The sequence below is a fragment of the Ostrea edulis genome, chromosome 4, assembly GCF_947568905.1.
Source record: "Ostrea edulis chromosome 4, xbOstEdul1.1, whole genome shotgun sequence".
Lineage (NCBI taxonomy): Eukaryota > Metazoa > Mollusca > Bivalvia > Ostreida > Ostreidae > Ostrea > Ostrea edulis.
The window spans coordinates 87,463,122-87,485,517 of record NC_079167.1 but is presented as its reverse complement, the minus strand read 5'-3'; the positions used below and the strand labels follow the sequence as shown (position 1 = coordinate 87,485,517).

Here is a 22,396-nt window from a genome sequence, read left to right as displayed (position 1 = left end):
TGTTGCCAGCAATGTAGTGTGCGATAAAACCATCATACAAATTTTCCTACAAACTGTATAATCCTAGTCATTTAAAACCATTGTTCGGAAAAGTGAAAACAGTAGACAGGTGGTCACATGATCTCTTAATTGGCAGAAAAGTCCAAAGCGTGTTTCTTTTGGGTTCATGTGATAATGAAATAATTTACAGCAAGGTTAATTTTGTTTGTATTTTTTGCATAAAACCACAACACTTTAGATCAATGAAAATTTACACGCCATTGTTTTCAACAACTTCATATAGTCAACATGTGGCTGGCGTGAGATCATCAGGTTTGGTGTCATGTCATTTACTGACCACTGCTTTAATCATCATTGACATAATTATGTTACTTGAAACTCCACAATAAAGTCGATAAGGATAACAAGAGGCCCATGGGCCTAATTGCTTACCCGAGTCACCTTGGCCCAACTGTTGCTCAGCTACATTTTTTTTTATAAATGATTTTTGCAATCTTTATTCCCAAGGAAAAAGTTGACTCCATGCTGTGGTTCAAACCTAGCCCTATAGGGTCACTACATAAGCAGGATACAAGGTCACACATTAAAACAAATCATGGTATGAAATGTAAGGTCTTGCCATAAGGAATCCATATACAAAATATGACAGCCCAGCTACCTTAAACAGTTCAGAAGATATTGTCTATGTTAACTTTTCTTGAAAGTAGGTCAAAATTCAAGGTCAATCATAAGGTTACAAAGTCAAAAATGTTGGTACAAAAAGGAACGTCTTGTCACAATGAATGCATGCATGAAATATAAAAAATGCATTCACCCACCATTCAAAAGTTATGAGCAAGGTTAAAGTTTCAGTCCAAGATCAAAGTCAAACATGGCATCAAATGCAAATTTTTGCCATAAGGAATTTATATACAGTTATGAAAGTCCTAACTTAATAGTACAGGAGATATTGCTTTGGTTAGGTTTTCTATAAAGGAGTTCAAACTCAAAGGTCAAGGTTACAAGGTTAACAACTTTGGTACCAAAACAAAGATTTTGTCATAAAAAATGCACATATAATATATAAAAGCCCCATTACATAACATTCAAAAGTTATTATCAAGGTTAAGTTTTGAAATTTGGGTTAAAATCCAAAGTCAAAGACCATGGTATGAAATGTTAAAGGTCTTGCCATAAGGAATCTATGTACGAAATATGAAAGTCCTAAGCAACCTTAAACAGTTCAGTGGGTATTGCCGTGTTAACTTTGTCTTGAAAGTAGGTCCAAGGCCAAGGTTATATGGTCAAAAGAAAGGTCTAATGTCACAAGAAATGCACATATTAATAATGAGTCTTATTCACTTATTCAAAAGTTATGAGCAAGATTATGTCACAAGAAATGCACATATTAATAATGAGTTTTATTCACTTATTCAAAAGTTATGAGCAAGATTCAAGTTTTAGAGAGACAGGACTAAAACAATAATCCCCATGGGGCATTAAAAACAAGATGTACTGTGAGCAATGCTCACCAAGAATACCCCCCCCCCCCCCCCCCACCGCTTACCCCAATCTCCCAAAGGGTGTTGTTAATAGGTATAAATTATCTCTTTCCTGAGTGTAAAAATATGGTATGCCTTTGTAGAAGAAAATGGAAGATATAGTCCGAACTCAAATCCAAGGCATAAACCTATAATTTTGACCTTGATATCAAAGGTCAAGGTCATAAAGAGGTCATGAATGTACATGAAACATAGTCTCATGGTGATACACCCATGTCTTATGGTATGACTATGTCAAAACCCTGTAATCAATTTTGACCTTGAGGCCAAAGTTCAAGGTCATATAGAGGTCATGAAGGTACATGACACATCGTCTCATGGTGATACACTCATGTGTCAAATATGGTATGCCTATGTCAAAGAACAAAGAAGTCATGGCCCTGACAAGAATCCATTGTAAAAACCTTTAATTTGACCTTGAGGTCAAGAGTCAAGGTCATATAGAGGTCATGAAGGTACTCGACACATCATCTCATGGTGATCTACCTGTGTTCCAAATATGGTATGCCTAAGTCAAAGAACAAAGAAGTTATGGCTCGGACACGAATCTGCACAGACAGACAGACGGACGGACGGACAGACAGAGTGATTCCTATATACCCCCCAGAACTTTGTTCGGGGGATATAAAAACATGAATCCACACATATGCATTAATTTCTTATTAGTGTGTACCTTCTACTCTTGAAAAGAATTTGTTTTAATTAATATCATGAATATTCTCATATACAACTTTAACATCCTATTGTGGCCCCACACTACCCCCTAATTGAACAAACTTGAATTTCAACAATCTGAAGATGTTGATGCTTATCAACATGACAAATCATTGCCCTACTCTTGTTGAGAAGATTTTTATGAATGTTTCCCAATGTATTCCATATAAATTTTTTGATTCCGTTTTTCAAACTACGTGGTTTTTTTTCTTCCCGTGAAGAAATGAATGAGTCACAATATAATCCAGGACACTCTCTTTGGTGAGAGCAACATTTTAGTCAAGTATATCCCTCTGCATTGACAAAAATTTCATTTTTTCTTTCCTACCACCTTGCACAAATGCTCATTTTATATGCATATAACAATGTCTGTTCAATCTTCTAAGTCTCTATGTTTATAAAAGACTTGGGAAGAATTTTAAAATTGTTGCATAAACTGTCCTCACACTGGGATATGAAATAAAACTATAGCATGAATTTTATAAATCAGGTTGAGCATTTATTTACCTTTCAAATTCACTATGGTAAAAAGGCATGGATATATAAAAGAACGTTTCTTATCTTTCTGTGTACAATGTATGCACACAATGAAAAATGTTCCAAACCAACACTACATGACCCATAGGTTATGAGAGATTTCCAAACACCCAAATACACTGATTTTTTCTATTTGCGATTGGTCAGGTAAACTTTATCAGATGAACTCGCTTCAGCATCTGACTCACGAGAACTACATGTATGTCAATAAAACGATAAAAAATTACTATGAATCACTTATCCAACATTCTTTCAGTTTCTAGATTTTTTTCAAAAAGGGGGAAAATCAAAATGTCTCCCAAATATATATAAGTAAGGTATGCAACAATTAATCATTATGAATTGATTTATTAAACAAAATATAATGTGCATATGATTTATTATATGAATTCAATTACTTTACAAATATTAACATATTTTTCACATTCACTGTGTTTGATGTACATTATTAGATATACTACTCAAATATTCTTTGAAACTAACAAGTCCATGGACCACATTGCTCACCTGAGTCACATTGGCCCCATCATTGTTCAGCTGTTGTAAGTTTAAAAGACTTTATCAATCTTTATTCCCATGAAAATTTTTGACCCCATATTGTGACCCCTAACATAGCCTCATAGGATCACAACATAACTGAAAATGAATTCGCATAACACGGAGATGCCTCAACACCAATATCACTAACATGATCTTGCTGTTCTGGATAAGACCAAGGTCACAAGGTCACAGATCATGGTATGATATGAAACATTAAAAGAAGATCAAACTTCCAGCTAGGTCACAAGAGAACACATCATTGCATTACATGAAAGGTCTTGGCATAAAGAATGTATAAATAGTTCAACTTATATTTTTCCTATTAGCACATAAAACTTTGATCCCCTATTGCAACCCCACCCTACCCCCAGGGATCAAGATTTGAACAAACTTGCATTAACTCTTTGTCAGGAAGCTTTCAAGTAAATTTCCACTTTTCTGACCCAGAGGTTCTTGAGAGAAAAAATGTTAAAATTTTTCCCTATATATCTAAATGTAAACCTTTGATCCCCTATTATGGCCCCACCCAACCCTGAGCACCAAGATTTGCAAAAACTTAGATCTACTCTATATCAGGTAGTTTTCACGTAAATTAAAAACATTTTGACCCAGTGGTTCTTGAGAAGATTTTTAGAAGACCCCATCCTATTTTGCATTTTGTGAAAGGGGCCCTGAATATGAACAAACTTGAATTCAATTCATCCAAGGATGATTTGTACCAAGTTTGATTGAAATTGGCCCAGTGGTTCTGGAGGAGATGAAAATGTGAAAAGCTTACAGACCGATGGACAAAAGGTGATCAGAAAGCTCTGGTGAGCTAAAAATTATATGACATCTTTAATGCAGGAATTATTTGAAAGTTCACAAAACAAAAACCTAAGTTCTGCAAACTAGTTGGTGGACGGTAAATGATAATTCAATAGCAATGTTGTATAGTGTTTGATCTTGCATTCAATCATGGATTTGTTTTTGAAAAGGTTTTGTAAGCAATATATAAATATATATACCTAGATTAATAGCAGAAATATCTCTCTATGAAATACCCTTTCCTTGGACATAATAAGAAAATTTAATGACCACGACTAGTCAAAAACAATTAAAATTGACAGCAACATGTCATATTTCTCTTTAGATATTTACAAATTTTAGGATATATAGCTTTGTAAAGGAAATTTGAATAATAAACTTTGTACCTTCTCATCACAATTATACGACAATCCAACATATGTTCACATTTTCATTTTGCTCGTGATATTATTCATTTCCAATATTCACATGTAAATACCAAATCTTTCATCTTATCTTTAAGATATTTACAAAAGTTTTGAAAAAGAATCCGATGTCATGTATGGTTAGAGTTTTGGTGATTATTGGAGATTATTGCAGTTTGACAGTTATCACTAGGTGACTTCTCGTCCTTAATAGCGAGGAACATACAGCGATTTGGTTAGTTGGTCTGTTACTATCGGTAACCTGGGAGATGAGCTCCATGTTCCCTCCTGTAAATCCCAGCTCATTTTGTTATTTATGAACTTTTGTAACTTTAAATTAGTTCCCAAAATAACTTCTTTGAATTCGATCCTCATTTCCTCTTTTTTTCTTTTCTCTTCATCTCTCATTTCTTTCATAATGTCTTCTTTTCTCATTTCCTCTTTTTCTTTCATTTCCTCTTTTTCCCTTTTCTCTTTTTCTATTTTTCTCATGATCTTTTCTTTTTCCTTCAAAGTCGCACAAAACATTTTGATGAAGGTGCAGGACTTCAGACCTGGTACACCTTTAAACTTCTTGGGGTCATGTTTTATCAGACCTGGATGCCAATCATATTCTCCTGCAAAAAACCACAAAATTTGCATGAATTGCGATGCTTCAAGAAATGCATTAGTGCTTCATAAAAAGTATGCCTGCATGGAGCACCACAGTTCATACCCTTCTGTATTTTCAAAAATAAAATCAATTTTTCATATTCAATTTCCATTTAAGTAGGAATTCCCAACCATTCAAAATAGACAAATTATATTAAACAAACTTGAATCTGCACTATGTCAGGAAGCTTTCATGTAAATCTCCACTTTCCTGGCCAAGTAATTTTTGAGAAGATTTTTAAATATTTTCCCTGTATATTTGTATGTAAAACTTTGATCCCCTATTGTGGCCCCATCCTACCCCTGGGGGACATGATTTTAACAAACTTGAATTTGCACTATGTCAAGAAGCTTTCATGCAAATCTCAGTTTTCTGGCTTAGTGGTTCTTGAGAAGATCTTTAAATGATCCCACCCTATTTCTGCATTTTTGTGATTATCTCCCCTTTAAAGGGGAATGGCCCTTCATTTGAACAAACTTGAAAGCCCTTCACCCAGAGATGCTTTTGGCCAAGTTTGGTTGAAAATTGGCCCAGTGGTTCTGGAGAAGAAGTCAAAAATGTAAAAGGTTTACAGACAGACAGGCACAGACGGACAGACGACAGACAACAGCAATCAGAAAAGATCACTTGAACTTTCAGCTCAGGTGAGCTAAAAAATTCTGGAAGATTGTTTGACCTACTTTAAGCCTTAAAGTAGGTCATGGTGCACAAATTAAGCTAAAATGCAAACTGAACTTGTATTCTTCCTAGAGGAAGCGTGTGACTAAACTTCAGGGCAATATCTGTATCCATAAAAAAAAAAATAAAGACTGTTTGACCTATTTTTCGCTCTAAAGTAGGTCACAATGCACCAACCCAGCTGGAATGCAAACTGAACTTGTATTCCTCCATGAGGAAGCTTGTGACTAAATTTCAGGGCAATATCTGTAAAGAAACTGTTTGGTCTACTTTTAGCCCTAAATCAGGATCTCCCTAAATCGAGCTCTAGAACAATTAGAGAACAAGTAATCAAGAATGATTTACCTGAAATATTCGACTCATAGATTAAGACGTCTGCCTCTCGTGGCCAAAGACCTCTTTTCATGTCTTTATCCATTCCTTCATCAAATAAATGCTTTCCTATGGGTCTTAGATCAATGCTACATGTCTGAAAAAGTAATACTTTATCTAAAGTAAACACACAAGGATATGAAATATGCATTTTAATATTACAACTAAATGTATTTTGAAAGCACAATTTGAGTATAAAATTTCAGAATGAGGCCACAGTGATCTATTTTTAGTTCACCCCCTCCCCCCCCCAAAAAAAACCTGGTTCCCTGTTGAACTCACTTCTCTACGGGTACAACAGGTAAGCGCCAATTTTTGACGGCCAGGATTCAGGTTGTATCGTTATTTCATGCGTATAATGAGAGTTCCTTTCAAAACAACAACGCTAATTTTGACGTCACAGTCGACTAAACTACGTTACGAATACAGTGAAGTAGGCCTATGCAGAGCGAAACTTCATAACGTAGCGCAGTAGACTTTGACGTCATAACTAGACTACAACGACTCAGAATCTCTCTAGTGAGACATAAAAATCAACTTAACAATGAAATCCGTTCATTTGGGCTAACCAAAGTACTGCTTACCCGTTGTTTGTGTGTAGCACTAATCAGCGGAGAACCAGTTTCAACCCACCCACCCCAAATGCATCTACTAACCAAGTTTGATTGTCCTAGGCCTCACATTGTGAAAGATACCACCCAGACATGATAATGCTAACAGCCTATAACAGACAAAATGGAAAACCTTGACATGTACCATAATACATGTACTGCCCATCAAAAGATGGCGGATAAAAAAGGTAACGTCTAATACAGTTTCACATTATTGGTCTCTAATAGCAACATTTATTTGGTGTATGCAACATCAAGTGATGAAAATTCTTAATTCCACTAAAATTTAGATAAAATGCTGATCTTTGTTCATCAAAGTGAGCCACAATGTTCACCCGAGTCAACCTGGTCCTACAATTCTTCATCTGATCGGAATATTTTTTCATTTGCTGACCATCTTTATTCCAGCAAAACATTTCGAACACATATAATGATCCCACCTAAGCCAAATGGGTTCATGTTAACTTAAACATAGGGAAGTCCTATACAGAGGATTCGTGTAATTAGTTAGAAATACCACTCATAAAATGAAATTTCTCGCTCTTGTCTTTATATTGCTGAAACGCATAATAAAAAACTCTGATCAGTACTGAATCTGTACTACTCAAGGATGTATGTGTGTTGATAGGACTACTACTCAAAGATGTGTATGTGTTGATAGGACAATTCCGCTGACAAATATAGGTTCTGCTGCTCTTGAGAATGAAAGGTGAACATAACGAACAGTGATCAATATCATAAGATTTTTTTTTTATAAAGATTCAATCTATAAAAATCTGATCCCATATTGGGGCCCCATCCCCCCCCCCCCCCCCCCCCCTCTCCCCTGAGGTCAGGATTTGAATAAACTTGAATATGAACTACCTGAGAATGTATGCATACTACATTGTACTACATGTATCACTAATCATGTTCCACTACTCAGGAGGATATGATTTTAAAGGTTTTGTCTCTATATATCCCCATCTAAAACTTCCAATATAACCTTTATTGTGGCTCCACCCTACCAATGCATGCATTGATTTAAAAAAAAACAACAAAAAAACAGGCCCACAGGCCTTATCGGTCACCTGAGTACAAGTGAAAAAGTATCACTACTCCAAAGGGCTATGAAATCTAGAAAAAAAATTACTGTACTGAATATCTAAGCTAAATTCTAATGTTCAGCAACAGTATAAAACAAGATGTGTAAAATTACCATTTTTTGTACATTCTTTTCTGCTATTCCTATGTATGCATTTAGATTTTATACTGCATCAGCAAGCTTACAAATAAATATTGTATACTAAGTTTGGCCCCACCCTGGGATCAGAACCCCTTACCCAGGGATCATCAAATTTACAATTTTGGTAAAGGACTACCTGCTCTTTCTAAATATCAATTTAGTTTCAATTTAGTGTCAATACCACTAAAGAAGATGTTATTTAAGTGTTTTACACATAAACACTATATACCAAGTTTGGCCCCGCCCTGGGGTCAGATCCCCTACCACGGGGGTCATGAAATTTAAGTGTTTTACACATAAACACTATATACCAAGTTTGGCCCCGCCCTGGGGTCAGATCCCCTACCCCGGAGGTCATGAAAGTTAAAATTTTGGTAAAAGCCTTCCTGCTCTACATCAATATCATTTAGTTTTTCTTGCACATGTGCGGTTGTAGAGAAGATATTTGAAAATTGGTCAATTTTGAGCAGTTTTTGCCTCGCCCCTAGGGCCCATGGGGTGCTGGAGTCCTGGAATTTACAATTTATGTTCCCCCTTGTCCCAAAGATGCTTCATGCCAAATATGAAAAGAATTGGACTGCTAGTTATCAAGAAGAAGTTAAAAAGTTTCAATTGATAACGCACAACGCTTGACAACCAATTGTAATACGTCACCTGAGTTTACTTTTAAAAAAAGAATTGCTTTTGCACTACCAGAGGATTAACAAAACTTAATCTGGTTAAGCTGTTCATAAGAAGGCTTTAAAGACTTTATTATATATTCCCATGTAAAACTTTGATCCCCTAGTGTGGTCTCATCCAGGAGTCACAAATTGAATAAACATGACTCTGCACAACTGAGGATGCTTACATATCAATATGACTTATCAAGGCCCAACTGTTCTTGAGAAGGATATCTTAAAAGATTTTCTTCTTTATCCCCATTGAAAACTTGAAACCTGTATTGTGGTCCGACTCTTTCTTTGGTAATCATGATTTCACCAATTTTGAATTGTCATTCTTTAAGGAAAATTTCTCACTAGTTTTGTATTTTCTGTTCCAGTGGTTCTTTCAAAAGATGCCATCATATTTTCACTACCTGGTATTTCTAATTATCTCTCCTTTGAAAGGGATATAACCCTTCATTTGAACATTTTGAATCCCCTTTACTTAATGATCCTTTATGGCAAGTTTGGTCAAAATATGCCCTGTGGATCTGGAGAAGAAGTAAAAAATTTGTAAAGTTTACAGACAAACAGATGATGGACAGCAGGCGATCAGAAAAGCTCACTAATTGAGCTTATAGCTCAGGTGAGCTAAATACTGCAAGTAAAATTATATGAAAAAATACCAACAATGATAATGAAAATAGTGGAAAACCATCATGCTTGTAAGACATCATAATTCCGGTTTTAATACATCTGACTTTAAAACAATAGCATGAATGTCGAGCTTGTCATTATAAGTACTCCCCATTCAATTTGTAAAGGAGGATGGGTAAGTCTATAAATAGGTCTATCCCTCTATACTGTAAAGTTAATCCTATGTTGATTTTATCATACAGACGGACAGACCTATATAGACTTATCATTTGCCCTTAACAAAATTGATGAGTGTCTATGATATTTATCATGAGTGCCTATGATATTTATCATGAGTGCCTATGATATTTATAATGAGTGCCTATGATATTTATCATGAGTGCCTATGATATTTATCATGAGTGCCTATGATATTTATCATGAGTGCCTATGATATTTATCATGAGTGCCTATGATATTTATCATGAGTGCCTATATTTATGAGTGCCTATGATATTTATAATTAGTGTCTATGATATTTATAATGAGTGCCTATGATATTTATAATGAGTGCCTATGATATCTACATGTATAATGAAATTTCATTACATTTCACGCTTGAATACCCAATGTATCCCTTGCATACAATCTGTCAATCAATCAATCAATTCCACCTGGACTGTTTGTGGAATAATTTCATGGCTTCAAATGTGTACTGATAATCCAGGGTTTATTTACTGATAATCCAGGGTTTATTTACTGATAATCCAGGGTTTATTTACTGATAATCCGGTGTTTATTTACTGATTTCCCACCTGGTCACTGCACGTACGTAATTAGGCGATTAATTAAGAGATTCACTTTAGCGCTGAAGTACGAAACATAGACGCTAATTTTGAGACTATAATTTTGAGAGATATGAAAGTAATTAAGACGGGAATTTCGAGAAGATAAATAAGAGACGTGTCAATTTCAGCTATCACAAATACAAATCGAACCCGACAGTGAAAATCTCATTATGTTGCAACGTTTATATCAAATTTGAAATACTAGTACATTAATTGGATTGCCTATTTCTAGATTTAACCGACTCTTAAAACTCAAACTATATTGATCTCTCAAACTTTTCTAGTGTTCCTGTGGACTTTGAATCCATTCTATTGACTATCATCAACACCCTACTATATGCCGTAAATCTGGATAATTTTGCATCGATTTATTTTTGCGAATTTAAGTAAAAAGCCTATATATTTATTTTTGTGTTTCTTATTTTTGTGAATTTATGTAAAAACATATTTAAAAACATGTGAAATATTTTTGAGAAAAATATTTTTGCGAATCCAACTGACTCGCAAAAACGCTAACAATTAATCGACAGCAAAAATAACCAGATTTACAGTAATCAATCAATGTATAAGATGTCATAAAATATATACCTGAACAATGAATATCTTTGGCTTAAGTAAAAGACCTGCACAAGACTGGAATTTCTGAACAACTCTGGACAGAGGAATTTTATTTCCATTTGGGTCATAGAAAAATCCTGGTCCTCCAAATGCTAACACCACACATACGAAAATGTCATTTGATTTAAAGTTTCCTGTGAAAAGCAAATTGAAATAAATCAAATATGAAATTAATGTCAATTTATCATAAAACAGTAGATTGCATAAAATTTTGATTAAACAACATTCTTAATCTGACATGATGAAAATGCATTGGCTGCCACTCTTGAGCTCAGTTCTGATTTAAACAAGACAAACTTGTACGGTCAACAATCATGGCAACCAATGCATTACTGAAATGTGTTCATTTTGGAAAATGGTATTACATATAATTATACACAGCAGAGCTGCCCATAGCATGGGGGACTATGTGGTTTATCACTGGAGATAGGGATAAGGACTGCAGTTTTAATATTTTTTGCCTCCAGATAGGTATCAAAGAATCGTAAACCTCACACTATGAACATGCACATTAAAAGGCCAGCTATGATATATTATTGTTTTGCTGTTTTCCGCCACACTCAACAATTTTTCAGTAATCTGGTGGCGCCCAGTTTTTATTGGTGGAAGAGAGAACCCAGATACAAAGTACCTGGGAAGAGACCACCGACCTTCTGAAAGTAAACTGGGAAACTTTCACACTTACCAGCGTGAGCGGGATTCAAACCTGCGCCGACCAGAGGTGAGAAGCCATAATATAAAGTTTAATAGGTACAAGTAGCATTGGTGTATATCAAAATGCTCACATGGAGTTTTGAATTAGAACCATATTGACAGATGAGATATGTTTGTAATTTTAAATACAGAGATGATTGAATTAGGAACAGTTTGATGCAAAATAATGATTACCTTCTTCATCATCTTTTACTTTTCGCTCTATGTATTTGTCTACTTCACCAATAACGTTTTCTCCGTTTTGGATTTCTGTATAATAACTGTCATATCCAAATCTAAATTCCAGCTCTTTTACTTCTGCCTCGTATCCTGTGCGAAATTTCCTGATGAAAGTGCCGCCAGTTATTTTCTTCCGAGTTTCAGGTATGTTTATTATCAGGCACGATCCAAAAGAACTTTCAGGCCGCCTGAAGAAGTATTCTTTAGCTTCCACTCGATTCTTTGTTACGTAGACTGGAGAGGGTGGCTTGTCATCGTCCATCTCTGTTTGTAATAGTCGTAATTCTGACCAACAGTTAGTCAGTTATACCTGAGCACATTGTCATGCATTGAAAGGCACTAAAATTAATATTCAGTCTTCTAATGCATGAAATCAAAATCCATGAAAACTTCCAACTAAAGTTTATATATGGTTGTATTTATACTGAAGAAGACAGGGGTTAAAACTACATATTCAGGTGTTGAGAACCCAGAACCAGGAATTTAGAAGCAGCAAAAATCCTTTTACTGCACTGAATAATAAAGGTAATATTTCGCAACTGAACATATACTGATTGCATGTACATTATTAATTCATGTATTCTACATTTGAACTAATCTAATGGGGTTTCCATTGGTTTATGATTTCTTAACTAGATGCTTTCTATAAAATTGTAATGGTCATTGATTCAACTACGTTATATCATACAAGACACAGGCACTTATATATCCCTTTGAGGCCTAATTACTATACATGTATATAAGAGTATATCATATATGTAATTAAGGCCTCCAAGCAATATACGTGCCCGACGTGATACAATGTTCCATAAAAAAAATTCATTCATATTACGTATACATTATGCACTGTACAAAATCCTAGTTCACCCACACAACCGAGACGTACTATATCTCGAGTGGATGTACAATGCATCAGCCCACTTAGACACATTGATTTTGCTTTGAATCTTATTTTGTTTCATTAAAAATTTCAATTAATATCAATTGGGATAGAAGTTATGATTATTCTTACCTTCTCATTAAGAGATTTTTAGGTGAATGTAAAAGTTAGTCTTGGTCACACAAGCTTTTGACCTGTCAAGCCACACTCAAATAGAGATTGTGGAGGAAGCTGTCTGTTGATGTGAAAGTTAGTCTTGGTCACACAAGTTTTAACCTACCAAGCCACACTCAAATGGCAAAATAAAGATTATGGAGGCAAAATCTGTTGATGTCTGTGATGATGAAGTTGTTCAAGATCACCCATTAAATTTAGGCCCAAAAGATGACAATCAGAATGTGAATGAATCTAATTACGATTTTTCAGATTTGGTTGATGATTAAGAATTCAAAATGAAAAAAAATAATGGCAGGGATTTTTTACAGTCAGTACTCTGTAGGGGCCCATTTCCAAATGCTAAAAAGCAGGTATTTTCCCCAATTTTTGCTTTGAAATTCCCAAACCATGAAAACAAATCTAAGAAAGGCAGCCTTATTGTTCATATATCTTCTTCACAGGCCCAGATTACAATTTTGCTTAAAAATTGTAAAGTTTTTGGCCAATCTGCTTATTTGAATGAGGAAAGCTTTGACAAGGTCAGAAAGTCAGATGGAGTCCAATTAAACCTAATGCACTCTGGTTTGGTTTTCTCCCTACTTCTTTGTAAGGAATACTTTTCCCAATTTCAAGCAAAAGTCACTCTTTTTCCCAAATGGAAAAGCCCAGGCCCTTGATTGGTTGATTGTATCTTACTTAACGTCTCGCTCAAGAATTTTTCACTCATATGGAGACATCATCAAGACCGATGAAGGGCTTCAAATTTAGGCCTATGCTTGGCACTTACGGCCATTGAGCAGTGAGGGTTCTTTAGTGTACCACACCTACTGTGACACGGGACATCCGTTTTTAAGGTCATCTCCGAGGACCCGTGACATTCACACCTGATGCCGAGCGTTTGGCGACGGAACAATCACTACCTGTTTTAAATGACTTAGGTCTGTCGCGGCCAGGATTCGAATCCCGGTCTTCCAAATGAGGGGCGAACACTCTGACTTCTCGTTCACCTCAAGACCTTAAAAAAACTGAATGGATAAAATTAAAATATCACTGTTACTGTTATTGTTTTACATCCTTCAAAAAAAAAAACCCCAAAACAACGCCAAGACATAGTACACTGTAACACCATTTTTAAGCTCATATCGCAAAGACCTGTGACTCTCCCTTCTAATTGCTGAGCGTTTGGTGAAATGAACAATTACTACCTATGTTTATGTCTTAGGTTTGACATTGCCAATTGTCTCTTCCAACTTCCCAGCACGATAAGGTGGCCAATCAGGAAATTTTGTCAAAAATAAGCAATTGATAAACATAATTTATTAGGATTATGGTTAATTGATCCTTGTGTGATGTCATAGGTTTTTGCAAAAAATCTTTATCAAATTAAACTTTGCGAATGATAGAAATATATCTTTCAGGGGAATTTTATTCACTGCATTAAATAAAAAATTTGGTAAACTATTGATTTTGAAAAAGTTTATATTTTCCATAGATCATCAATTCTTTGTAATTAAAAAAATGTTGTCAAGGGCAATAACTCCTATGCTGGTATTTCTTCTACTGTATGTCTATCATGCATGATTTCCCTAATATCCACAATTAATTTAAACATATTTATGAATTAACATTTTTTTTGAAACTGTTGACATTTAAAATTTGTCATTTCAACAAGTTTTTATATATTTTAATTATTCTGTTTAACGAAAATGTGTGATTTTCTGACGTTAACATATATTTTCGTTTTTGTATGTCTGACATCTTTAAAAATGTGGCAACATACACATTTTCTTTGGTTATTGATTAAATTTAACTATATTGAATGGTTATTAATACAGATTTTGCACTTTTAACCATTAATATTGATAAGTCACAAGAAGATTGACTCACCTTAATGAAACATTTTGGAACTTTGCTGATATTGGATCAAAATATGATGGACTAAAATGATGTATTCAGGACAATTCTATTTTATACTTAGACTGATCATGTGATTTGGTGTCACATGGTTTTAGCAAATATATGCGTGATACTGAGGCCATTGATAAATTTCGATATTGCAAAGGCATAATGAGTAGAAATTCCAACTTTAATTCATGAATGCTTTAAACAATCTCAGAACTGTAGTTTATGAAAAAGCTGCAGAGTTTTACAGATTACAATTAATATTGTTGAAATGACATTATAAATTGCGTGTTGAAATTTTTGCCGATCAGTTAACTGCATTTTAATTTGAAATAGATAATCTATTGTCAAGATTTCATCAGGATTACAGCACTTCTCAAATAGCTTAATATTTCTTTGATTCACTTTTAAAAAAACCATTATAATGCAATCAATTTCAGGGTATGCCATTGTAATAACTCAGTTTGTAAGACCTAACCATCTGCCCAACTTATCAATAAAGCATTAATGTTTTCCTTCCAAATAAATAGAAAATATTTTAGTGAATTAATATGATAGGCATTGTTCTAAAATTAATAGTCTGATAAATATCAACATTTTTCCATTTAACTGTAAAAAAAAAAAATGTTTATTAAGAAAAAACAGTTGATTACAGTTGCCACTTACTGCAAATAAAATGGAGACTACCATGATGACAAAGTGCATCACAATCAATTGTTTGTTTACATCTCAAGGTGTCAGATTACATCAACAACCACAAAAAGAGTTTAATATTAAGTTTTTGTGTAGTGCTATACAGTCACTTCTGCATATTTTAGAAACATCTTTTTTTTCAAGGTATTTTAAAGGGTTGCGATATTTTGTTCTTTATGTGTGATGTCATAACACACATTCCTGATGTGTATAGATTAGGGCACGCCTCCTTACTGGAACTGTGATAAGTTTCCTATAGAAAACTAGATACAAAGGATGTTGTGGAAAACAAAAGGACTGCAGAAAAGGGAGGAAACTTGAGAAGTTATGTGTAAATCATGTATATCTATAATCCAGGATTTCTCTGAGTCTTACCTCTACTTTTATAATGTTGACATGTGCAAGGGAGTCAGAGTGGAGACCATATAGAAAAGTGGGAATTCAGCGAATCAGCTGGTGCCACTACTTTGCCTATGTTTTACAACTTTATTTCGCGAATCTAGCTTCCATCCAAGACATGATCGAGGATTCAGTAATCGGATGATTATTCTACAAGTTAACCATGGCTAGTAATAGCATGATGCTGACAGCCAATGCCATTTAAGGAGGTATGCTACACCAGAGAAATTTGATGTAGATGAAAAGTGGAGGATATATACAACAATATTTTGAAATTGAAAATTTTCAAATTTATTTTATTTTGTCAAAAAATACAGTTTTAGTAGAAGGTAATCTGAAAATTTTTTAAAACCCCTGGGGGACTCAAACCTGCGACCTACAGGTCAGCAGTCGGTATTCTAACCTATTGAGCTACTCGGCTAGGTAATTAAATGTAAAAGGAAAAGTCAAATATTGCTGATATCGATTTTTTCATCCATATTTTTAAAGGAAGTCAGCCATTATGACGATATAGAGTACTACATGTACCTTAAATTACCCTGTCACCGACAAATCGAAGCATCACTTTGAATTAGGTCACCTCATCCAGGGATGGGTAATTGAAAAAACTGTAATTGTAATTAGTTGTATTTAATTATGTTTTCAAAAGTAATTTGGATGTATTTGTAATTGATTTTGCTTTCAATTACAAGTAAAGGAATGTATTTTTAAAATACATTTCAAAAAAGTCTTTAGAATTACATTTCAATTATGTTCTTTATATTTATTAGCTGTTTAAAAATGATGGAGTGAAAGTGTCTGATAACAATGGTGTTTTACTGTTTCACTGTTTGTCATGGTGTTTATGTAATGCCTCATTATGTCTATGTATTTGATGAAGCATGGCCAAAGGGCTATGGCCAAAGGTCTAATTTTGTTCAGGTGTGAACCCCTCTAAAACACAAGAACAAATTTACAGGTAGAAAAAATACCTGAGTAAGAGTTCACTTCATTCAGGTATTACATTCAGAACAAACATCACTAAAAATGTACAGGATGAATTTCATGTCCCAGAAAATGCATCTGGAAATTTCAAATCCAAATTTTTAGGAGAATTCCTCAAAAAGCTTGAAGATGAATCAAAATAGGCTTCGTAGTCCAATCTTTATAAAGATTTTTTTAAAATAAACTTCACTAATTAAAATATATTCAATTACATGAGGTCCTCATCACTATTCAATTTCTTTCAGCATGATGTCAGCACAAAAATACACAGAACATATTAATCACTGAACAGGTTGGGAACACTTCCCTTATAGCGAGATATTCTCGCTAAAACGTGATCATCCCTCTTTAGCATGAAATAAACATTACCATAAATATGTGTTTTGGTGTCTTTATTGAAAATAATGGCAAATCCCATGCAATGCTGAATAAGTGTGACACACACTCAACATGATGCAAACCGTTTCTATGAAATTGACAACATAGTCAAGAAATTGCATATCAAAGTTACTGCGTAAGAGGGAAGCAGTCTGAAATCCAATGCACATTGTGAGTGTTTTTGTTTATATTTTATATATTTGCAGAAATATCAGACATTTTAGCACTTTTTCTTCTTTTCATGTGAAACACGAAGAGATGAACACCACGGGTGTTTTTCTCGGTTGTACAGGATATATGTGCACTCGCTATAGAATGATAATTGTGTTATAGCGAGAATATCTCGCTATAAGGGAATTGTTCCCAACCTGCTGAACCAGCCTCCGCTCTGACTTTCCACCCGCAAGCCACAATTATAGTCAGAAGAATCTGATTCCTACATCTATTCAGACTATTGGGTACACATTTATCCAATCTAATTAAAACTAGATCCTTTGATCCGCTCATCTACTATCGCCTTGTGTAGCGATAGTAGATGAGCGGATCAAAGGATCTAATTTTAATTAGATTGACATTTATCTTTCAGAACTAAACAAATAACTGTAATTGTGGACATAGATGGGAGCTAATTGACTGGCAGAACTGAGCAGTTATCTGAATTTTGATCAACAGAGACACAAAAAACACCTATCTATATATATTTAATGCATGTATTTATACAATCAAATGCATTGAAGTGGTAAAATTTTTCGTTGGTATGGAATGTAACGAGCTTTGTATTGGACGTTTGATGTTACGCAATGACATGCCCATTTTCACAAAACTATAAGTAAACAACATTCGGACACACCCCTTATATATCCCAAGACCACATGAAATTTTATGAACATTCAAGTCAACATGGAAATATGTACACATGTATCGCACTGGTGCAATTCCAGTGATGCAGTACTATAATTTTGTCGATGGAACTTCAAACACCTATACATATCTAAATTTCTGGCATGAGGCAAGTCAAACTCAAGATGAATACGGAAGACCTGTTTTGCTTCCAGATGATTTCATTGAAGTAGACAATTGTCCCATTCATAAAACTAACGCAGAAAGAATATACCTTGTCTCTATTGTGGACAGCAAAACGTGGAATATAGATTTTTACCGTCATACTCTCCGGATTTTAATCCAGTAGAAAACTGCTTTTTGAAACTCGAAAAAAGTATTGTCACAGGAACTTAAAACTTGCAATAACGCGTGCATTGAAAGAAATTTTGGCATAATTATGTTATTCGCTCCGCAGGGCGAATTAGTTTAATATGTTTGGTTTATACGTTTTATTTTTTATAATCATGCTATTTATTCCATTTATAAAAGCAAAAATCATTCATTCACATTTACGGAATAAATGCTAATTAAGTACGTAGAATATATGCTAATTCGCTCCATGGAGCGAATAACATGATACCGAAATTTCAGAAAGCGATGTTAAAGGGTTTTAATTTAACACCGGATATCTCAACGTTACTTGACAATTCTGTATGCGCAGTGTTATATATATTTTTTTGCATGGAAATGTCTATACATATAAATACATTTACGTAAAATCTAGTCTTCATTGAGTTTATTTATACTCTTTTCTAACACCTTTCTTATCAGCAAGACTCACGTGCTACCTGCAGTTTGTTTTGGTGGACGTGTCTTAAGAACTGTTAGTATCAATCGGAAAAATGGGTGTGTCATTAGTCCAGATCCAGCGCTCCAAGCGTTTCATGCAGTGACTAGGATATATATAAAACGAAAGTGGGTCATTTCTAAAAATAGTCCGAATCCAACAGACCTGATCGAAGAAAGTCAAGCAACTCATGTTGCTTAAACGACCAATTACCCACCTTCATAACAGGGCTATCGATGCATTTTTACTCTTCTGTTTTAATTCTATTTATATGTTTTACTAATTTAACTATTCGGAACTGGTCAAAATTCGGAACTGGTAAAACAACTGTACAATAGAAAATTTTTACCACTTCAATGCGTTTTATTGTATATATAGAGATAGAATGTGGTTTTTTTTCTTCTCTTTTTTCAATTTATCTCTATTTATTGATCAAAATTCAGATACCTGTGAACTGAGTTACTAAATATAATTATTACGTCAGATCTAAAAGCCTAGTAATGGTAAAACGAAAGTAGAAATAACATTTTGTCATTTGCAGGGCTTTCAAAATTAGCCGGTAGCCGGCGGATTTCCGCCGCCTATAGTAACATTAGGTGCCGGCTACTTTAGTGACAAAAATGTATGTCCAATGAAAAAAAACTTTTATAAAACTTTAAACATCTTCCAAACTTTAGTAGACTCAGAAATCGCGGCCATATCAAACGTGTTTACTTGCGATAAATTTAGTTCAGGTAAATACCGGCACCTGATTGGTCGCCTGTTGGTGTAGAAAATAATACGTCAATTGCAATAGTCGGAAAGCCTCGGATTTACCCATTTTGTAAAAACACAGACGAGAAGTTCCGAAAGATAACAACAAGTCCTGAACGTAAAAATCAATGATGTTGACAGAATGAAGAGAACAAATACCCTGTTCAGTTTCGGCTTTAAAAAGGCCAGAAGCGAAAGTGACACAAGTATAATATCAATCAACAATTTTAAAGCGAAAACAGAATTTAATCAGGAAAGATTTCAGACTTGCTATTCTTTTTAATTTGCAAATGCCCACGTGGTATTAAATAAAAACGAAAATAGAATTTTTTCAGCACAAATTCGCTATGTTACCAACAAATCTGTAGCTGTTAACTTGAATTTGTGGAAAAATAAAATTATAGGTCATTAAAATGTTACTTATTAATTTGTAATAAAGATTGTTTGGGTTTTATTGTTTCTTACAAAACAATTCAGTCTTATAAACTTTCAGTACAAATGTAGAAATAAAAGTGAAAGTTTCTGTTCAAGCAAAGACACTTAAAAATTAATTGATACAGCATTGCAAAAAATAATTACATGTAGTTATCTTGATGCACTTTATTTTTCATTTTGCATCAAAATTAGTACTTTGCAATGTTGAATTTTTTAAGGCTTTGCATGAACAGAAAATTTCACATATGAAACAATAAATTCATGGCAAAAGTAAAAATTTCAGGCAAAAAAATGACAATTTCAAAGCTGCATTTAAGTGCCAGGAAACCGCCAGATTGCAGGATTTTGCGTCATTTACCCCAGAGCTTCTGGGGGCCTTGAGCGGCCCCAATGACCCCCGGCCATAAGGGCGCCGAGCATAGCTCCGCGTGCGATACGACTGTGCCGTTCACATTGGATCGCCTTCTACTTTTTCATTTCAGCCTCCTACTTTTAAATTTGTTGAAAGCTCTGCATTTGTGGGTCTTTTTACCATAAATAGTGAGTGGTGTGCACTAAAAATACTAATTATACACGTGTGACTAAAATAAATATTGAATATTACCTACTTTAACAAATGGACCGCTCTAACTTATTTCTCGGTTGGATGTACCTGGCTAGACTACACCGCGCCAATCTCTCACCAGAGGGCGTTACGCTACGCTCCACAACAAAAGTGAAGCTTCCGTAGCGCGCCCTCTGGTGAGAGAATGACACCGCGCCTGTGAGAGCAAGGAACGACAACTCTGGGTGCAGTCTGACATAGTCGGACCATATACAAAGTTAGACCATAATAAAGTCAGACTATATATATATATGGCACGCCAAATTCACAAAACTGAGCTAAACATAGTTTCACAGTTGATAGACTAGGTTTATCGACTGTAAACTATAGTTAACGATTCGTTAACTATAGTTTTCATCCGTAAAACTATATTTAACGGTTGTAAACTATAGTTTACAAATGCTAATCCAAGTTTATCTGTCTTTAAATAAACGTTAACAATAGATTTTGCTGATAAATACAGATTCACATTTGTAAACTATAATTTACATTCGTTAACTATAGTTCACAATTGTTAATCCCAGTTTCACAAATTGTGATACTATATTTATCAGATAAACTATGACTTGTAAACCGTAGTTTACAATCGTGAAACCGTATTTATCAGATAAACTATGTTTTGCAATCTCTAATGATTGTTTTCATTGTTAATTATAGTTTACGCTTGTGAAACATAGATTATCTGTTAACTATGGTTTACAGATGTGAAATATAGATTAACGTCGTTAACTATAGTTTACGGTCCGTAAACTATAGTTTACAGTCGATAAACCTAGTTTATCAACTGTGAAACTATGTTTAGCTCATTTTTGTGAATTTGGCGTGCCATATATATACTATCGATATACAATATATTGACGGTCAGGGGAGCTACCGTTAGACAAGCGCAACTACTCGATACTGTAGGCTACCCGTTTATCTGATAGATCATATCTTTGTTTATCCGATTTGTCAAATCAATGTTTAAATATTACTGTATGTTGATATGGAATTTGCATCCCAAAATAATAACCCATTGTTCATTGATGCTTTTAAAGAGGATGAAAAATTATCTCATATAAAAACTAGTCCAAGCATGACTAAATCACTGAGCATTATTACCAAGATGATTGGACTTTCCTCTTTAGAGATTTCCTATTTATCATAGATATTTCCTATGAAACATATAGCAATAACTTAAGTTTAAGAAACTATTTTGAAAATAAAATATGTAATCAATTTGATAACATAAACAAACAAGTTGTGGAAAACTTGTATTTTATAGTCAAGTATACAATTATGATTTTAAATTGCAAGAATATTTGAAATTTACATTACCAAAAGCTTGCAGATCTTTACTCACTAAATTAAGACCAAAGAGCACATTCCCTCAATATTGAGGTTAGGAGATACTGCACACCTCCAATTCCACGATCTAGGAGATTTTACTAATTCTGCTCGAATGAAGTTGGGAATGAGAAACACTTCCTATTATTTTGTACAAAATACGATCACTTAAAGAATTAAATATTCAGAACATTTTGGGTGATTTGAATGCAAATTCCATAAAACGTCTCATGAATCCTGAAAATTATACATTCACAAAACATTTTTGTCAATATTTGACTGAGTGTTTTAATCTAAGGTACACCGAATTGAGAAATCAGGATAATTGTGGTTAATCTGAAAATGTGTATTATATATATACTAGTATATGATGTTAATTTATGATGTACGCCTCATGTTTGGTAATCGTCAATAAAGCATCAATTATTGTTCTCATCAAATTAATTTATGCGCGCTT

At 34.2% G+C, this 22,396-nt stretch overlaps 2 protein-coding genes across 6 annotated transcripts in view; both read right to left on the bottom strand.

The window, feature by feature from the left end:
• The window catches only part of LOC125668178 (uncharacterized), a 62,362-nt gene extending 43,326 nt beyond the window's left edge, over positions 1 to 19,036 (bottom strand). The window contains exon 1 of the mRNA XM_056164121.1: positions 18,816 to 19,036. The gene's annotated coding sequence lies outside the window, so the exon portion shown is untranslated. The remainder of the gene's footprint in view (positions 1 to 18,815) is intronic.
• On the bottom strand, positions 3,155 to 20,742 carry LOC125668188 (uncharacterized). Of its 5 annotated transcripts, none has more exons than XM_056164125.1 (5): positions 20,618 to 20,742; positions 11,716 to 12,045; positions 10,798 to 10,961; positions 6,219 to 6,342; positions 3,155 to 5,160 (listed from the first exon to the last, which is right to left on the bottom strand). In XM_056164125.1, exons 2-5 carry the CDS (start codon positions 12,020 to 12,022, stop codon positions 4,751 to 4,753), a joined length of 1,005 nt encoding a protein of 334 aa, XP_056020100.1. In that variant the 5' UTR covers positions 12,023 to 12,045; positions 20,618 to 20,742; the 3' UTR covers positions 3,155 to 4,750. The 5 variants fall into 5 exon arrangements, with proteins under 5 accessions (XP_056020100.1, XP_056020099.1, XP_056020101.1 ...); XM_056164124.1 differs by having other exon boundaries at positions 11,716 to 12,099; positions 20,618 to 20,735; XM_056164126.1 differs by having other exon boundaries at positions 11,716 to 12,024; positions 20,618 to 20,735.
• Positions 20,743 to 22,396: the final 1,654 nt, after the last annotated feature.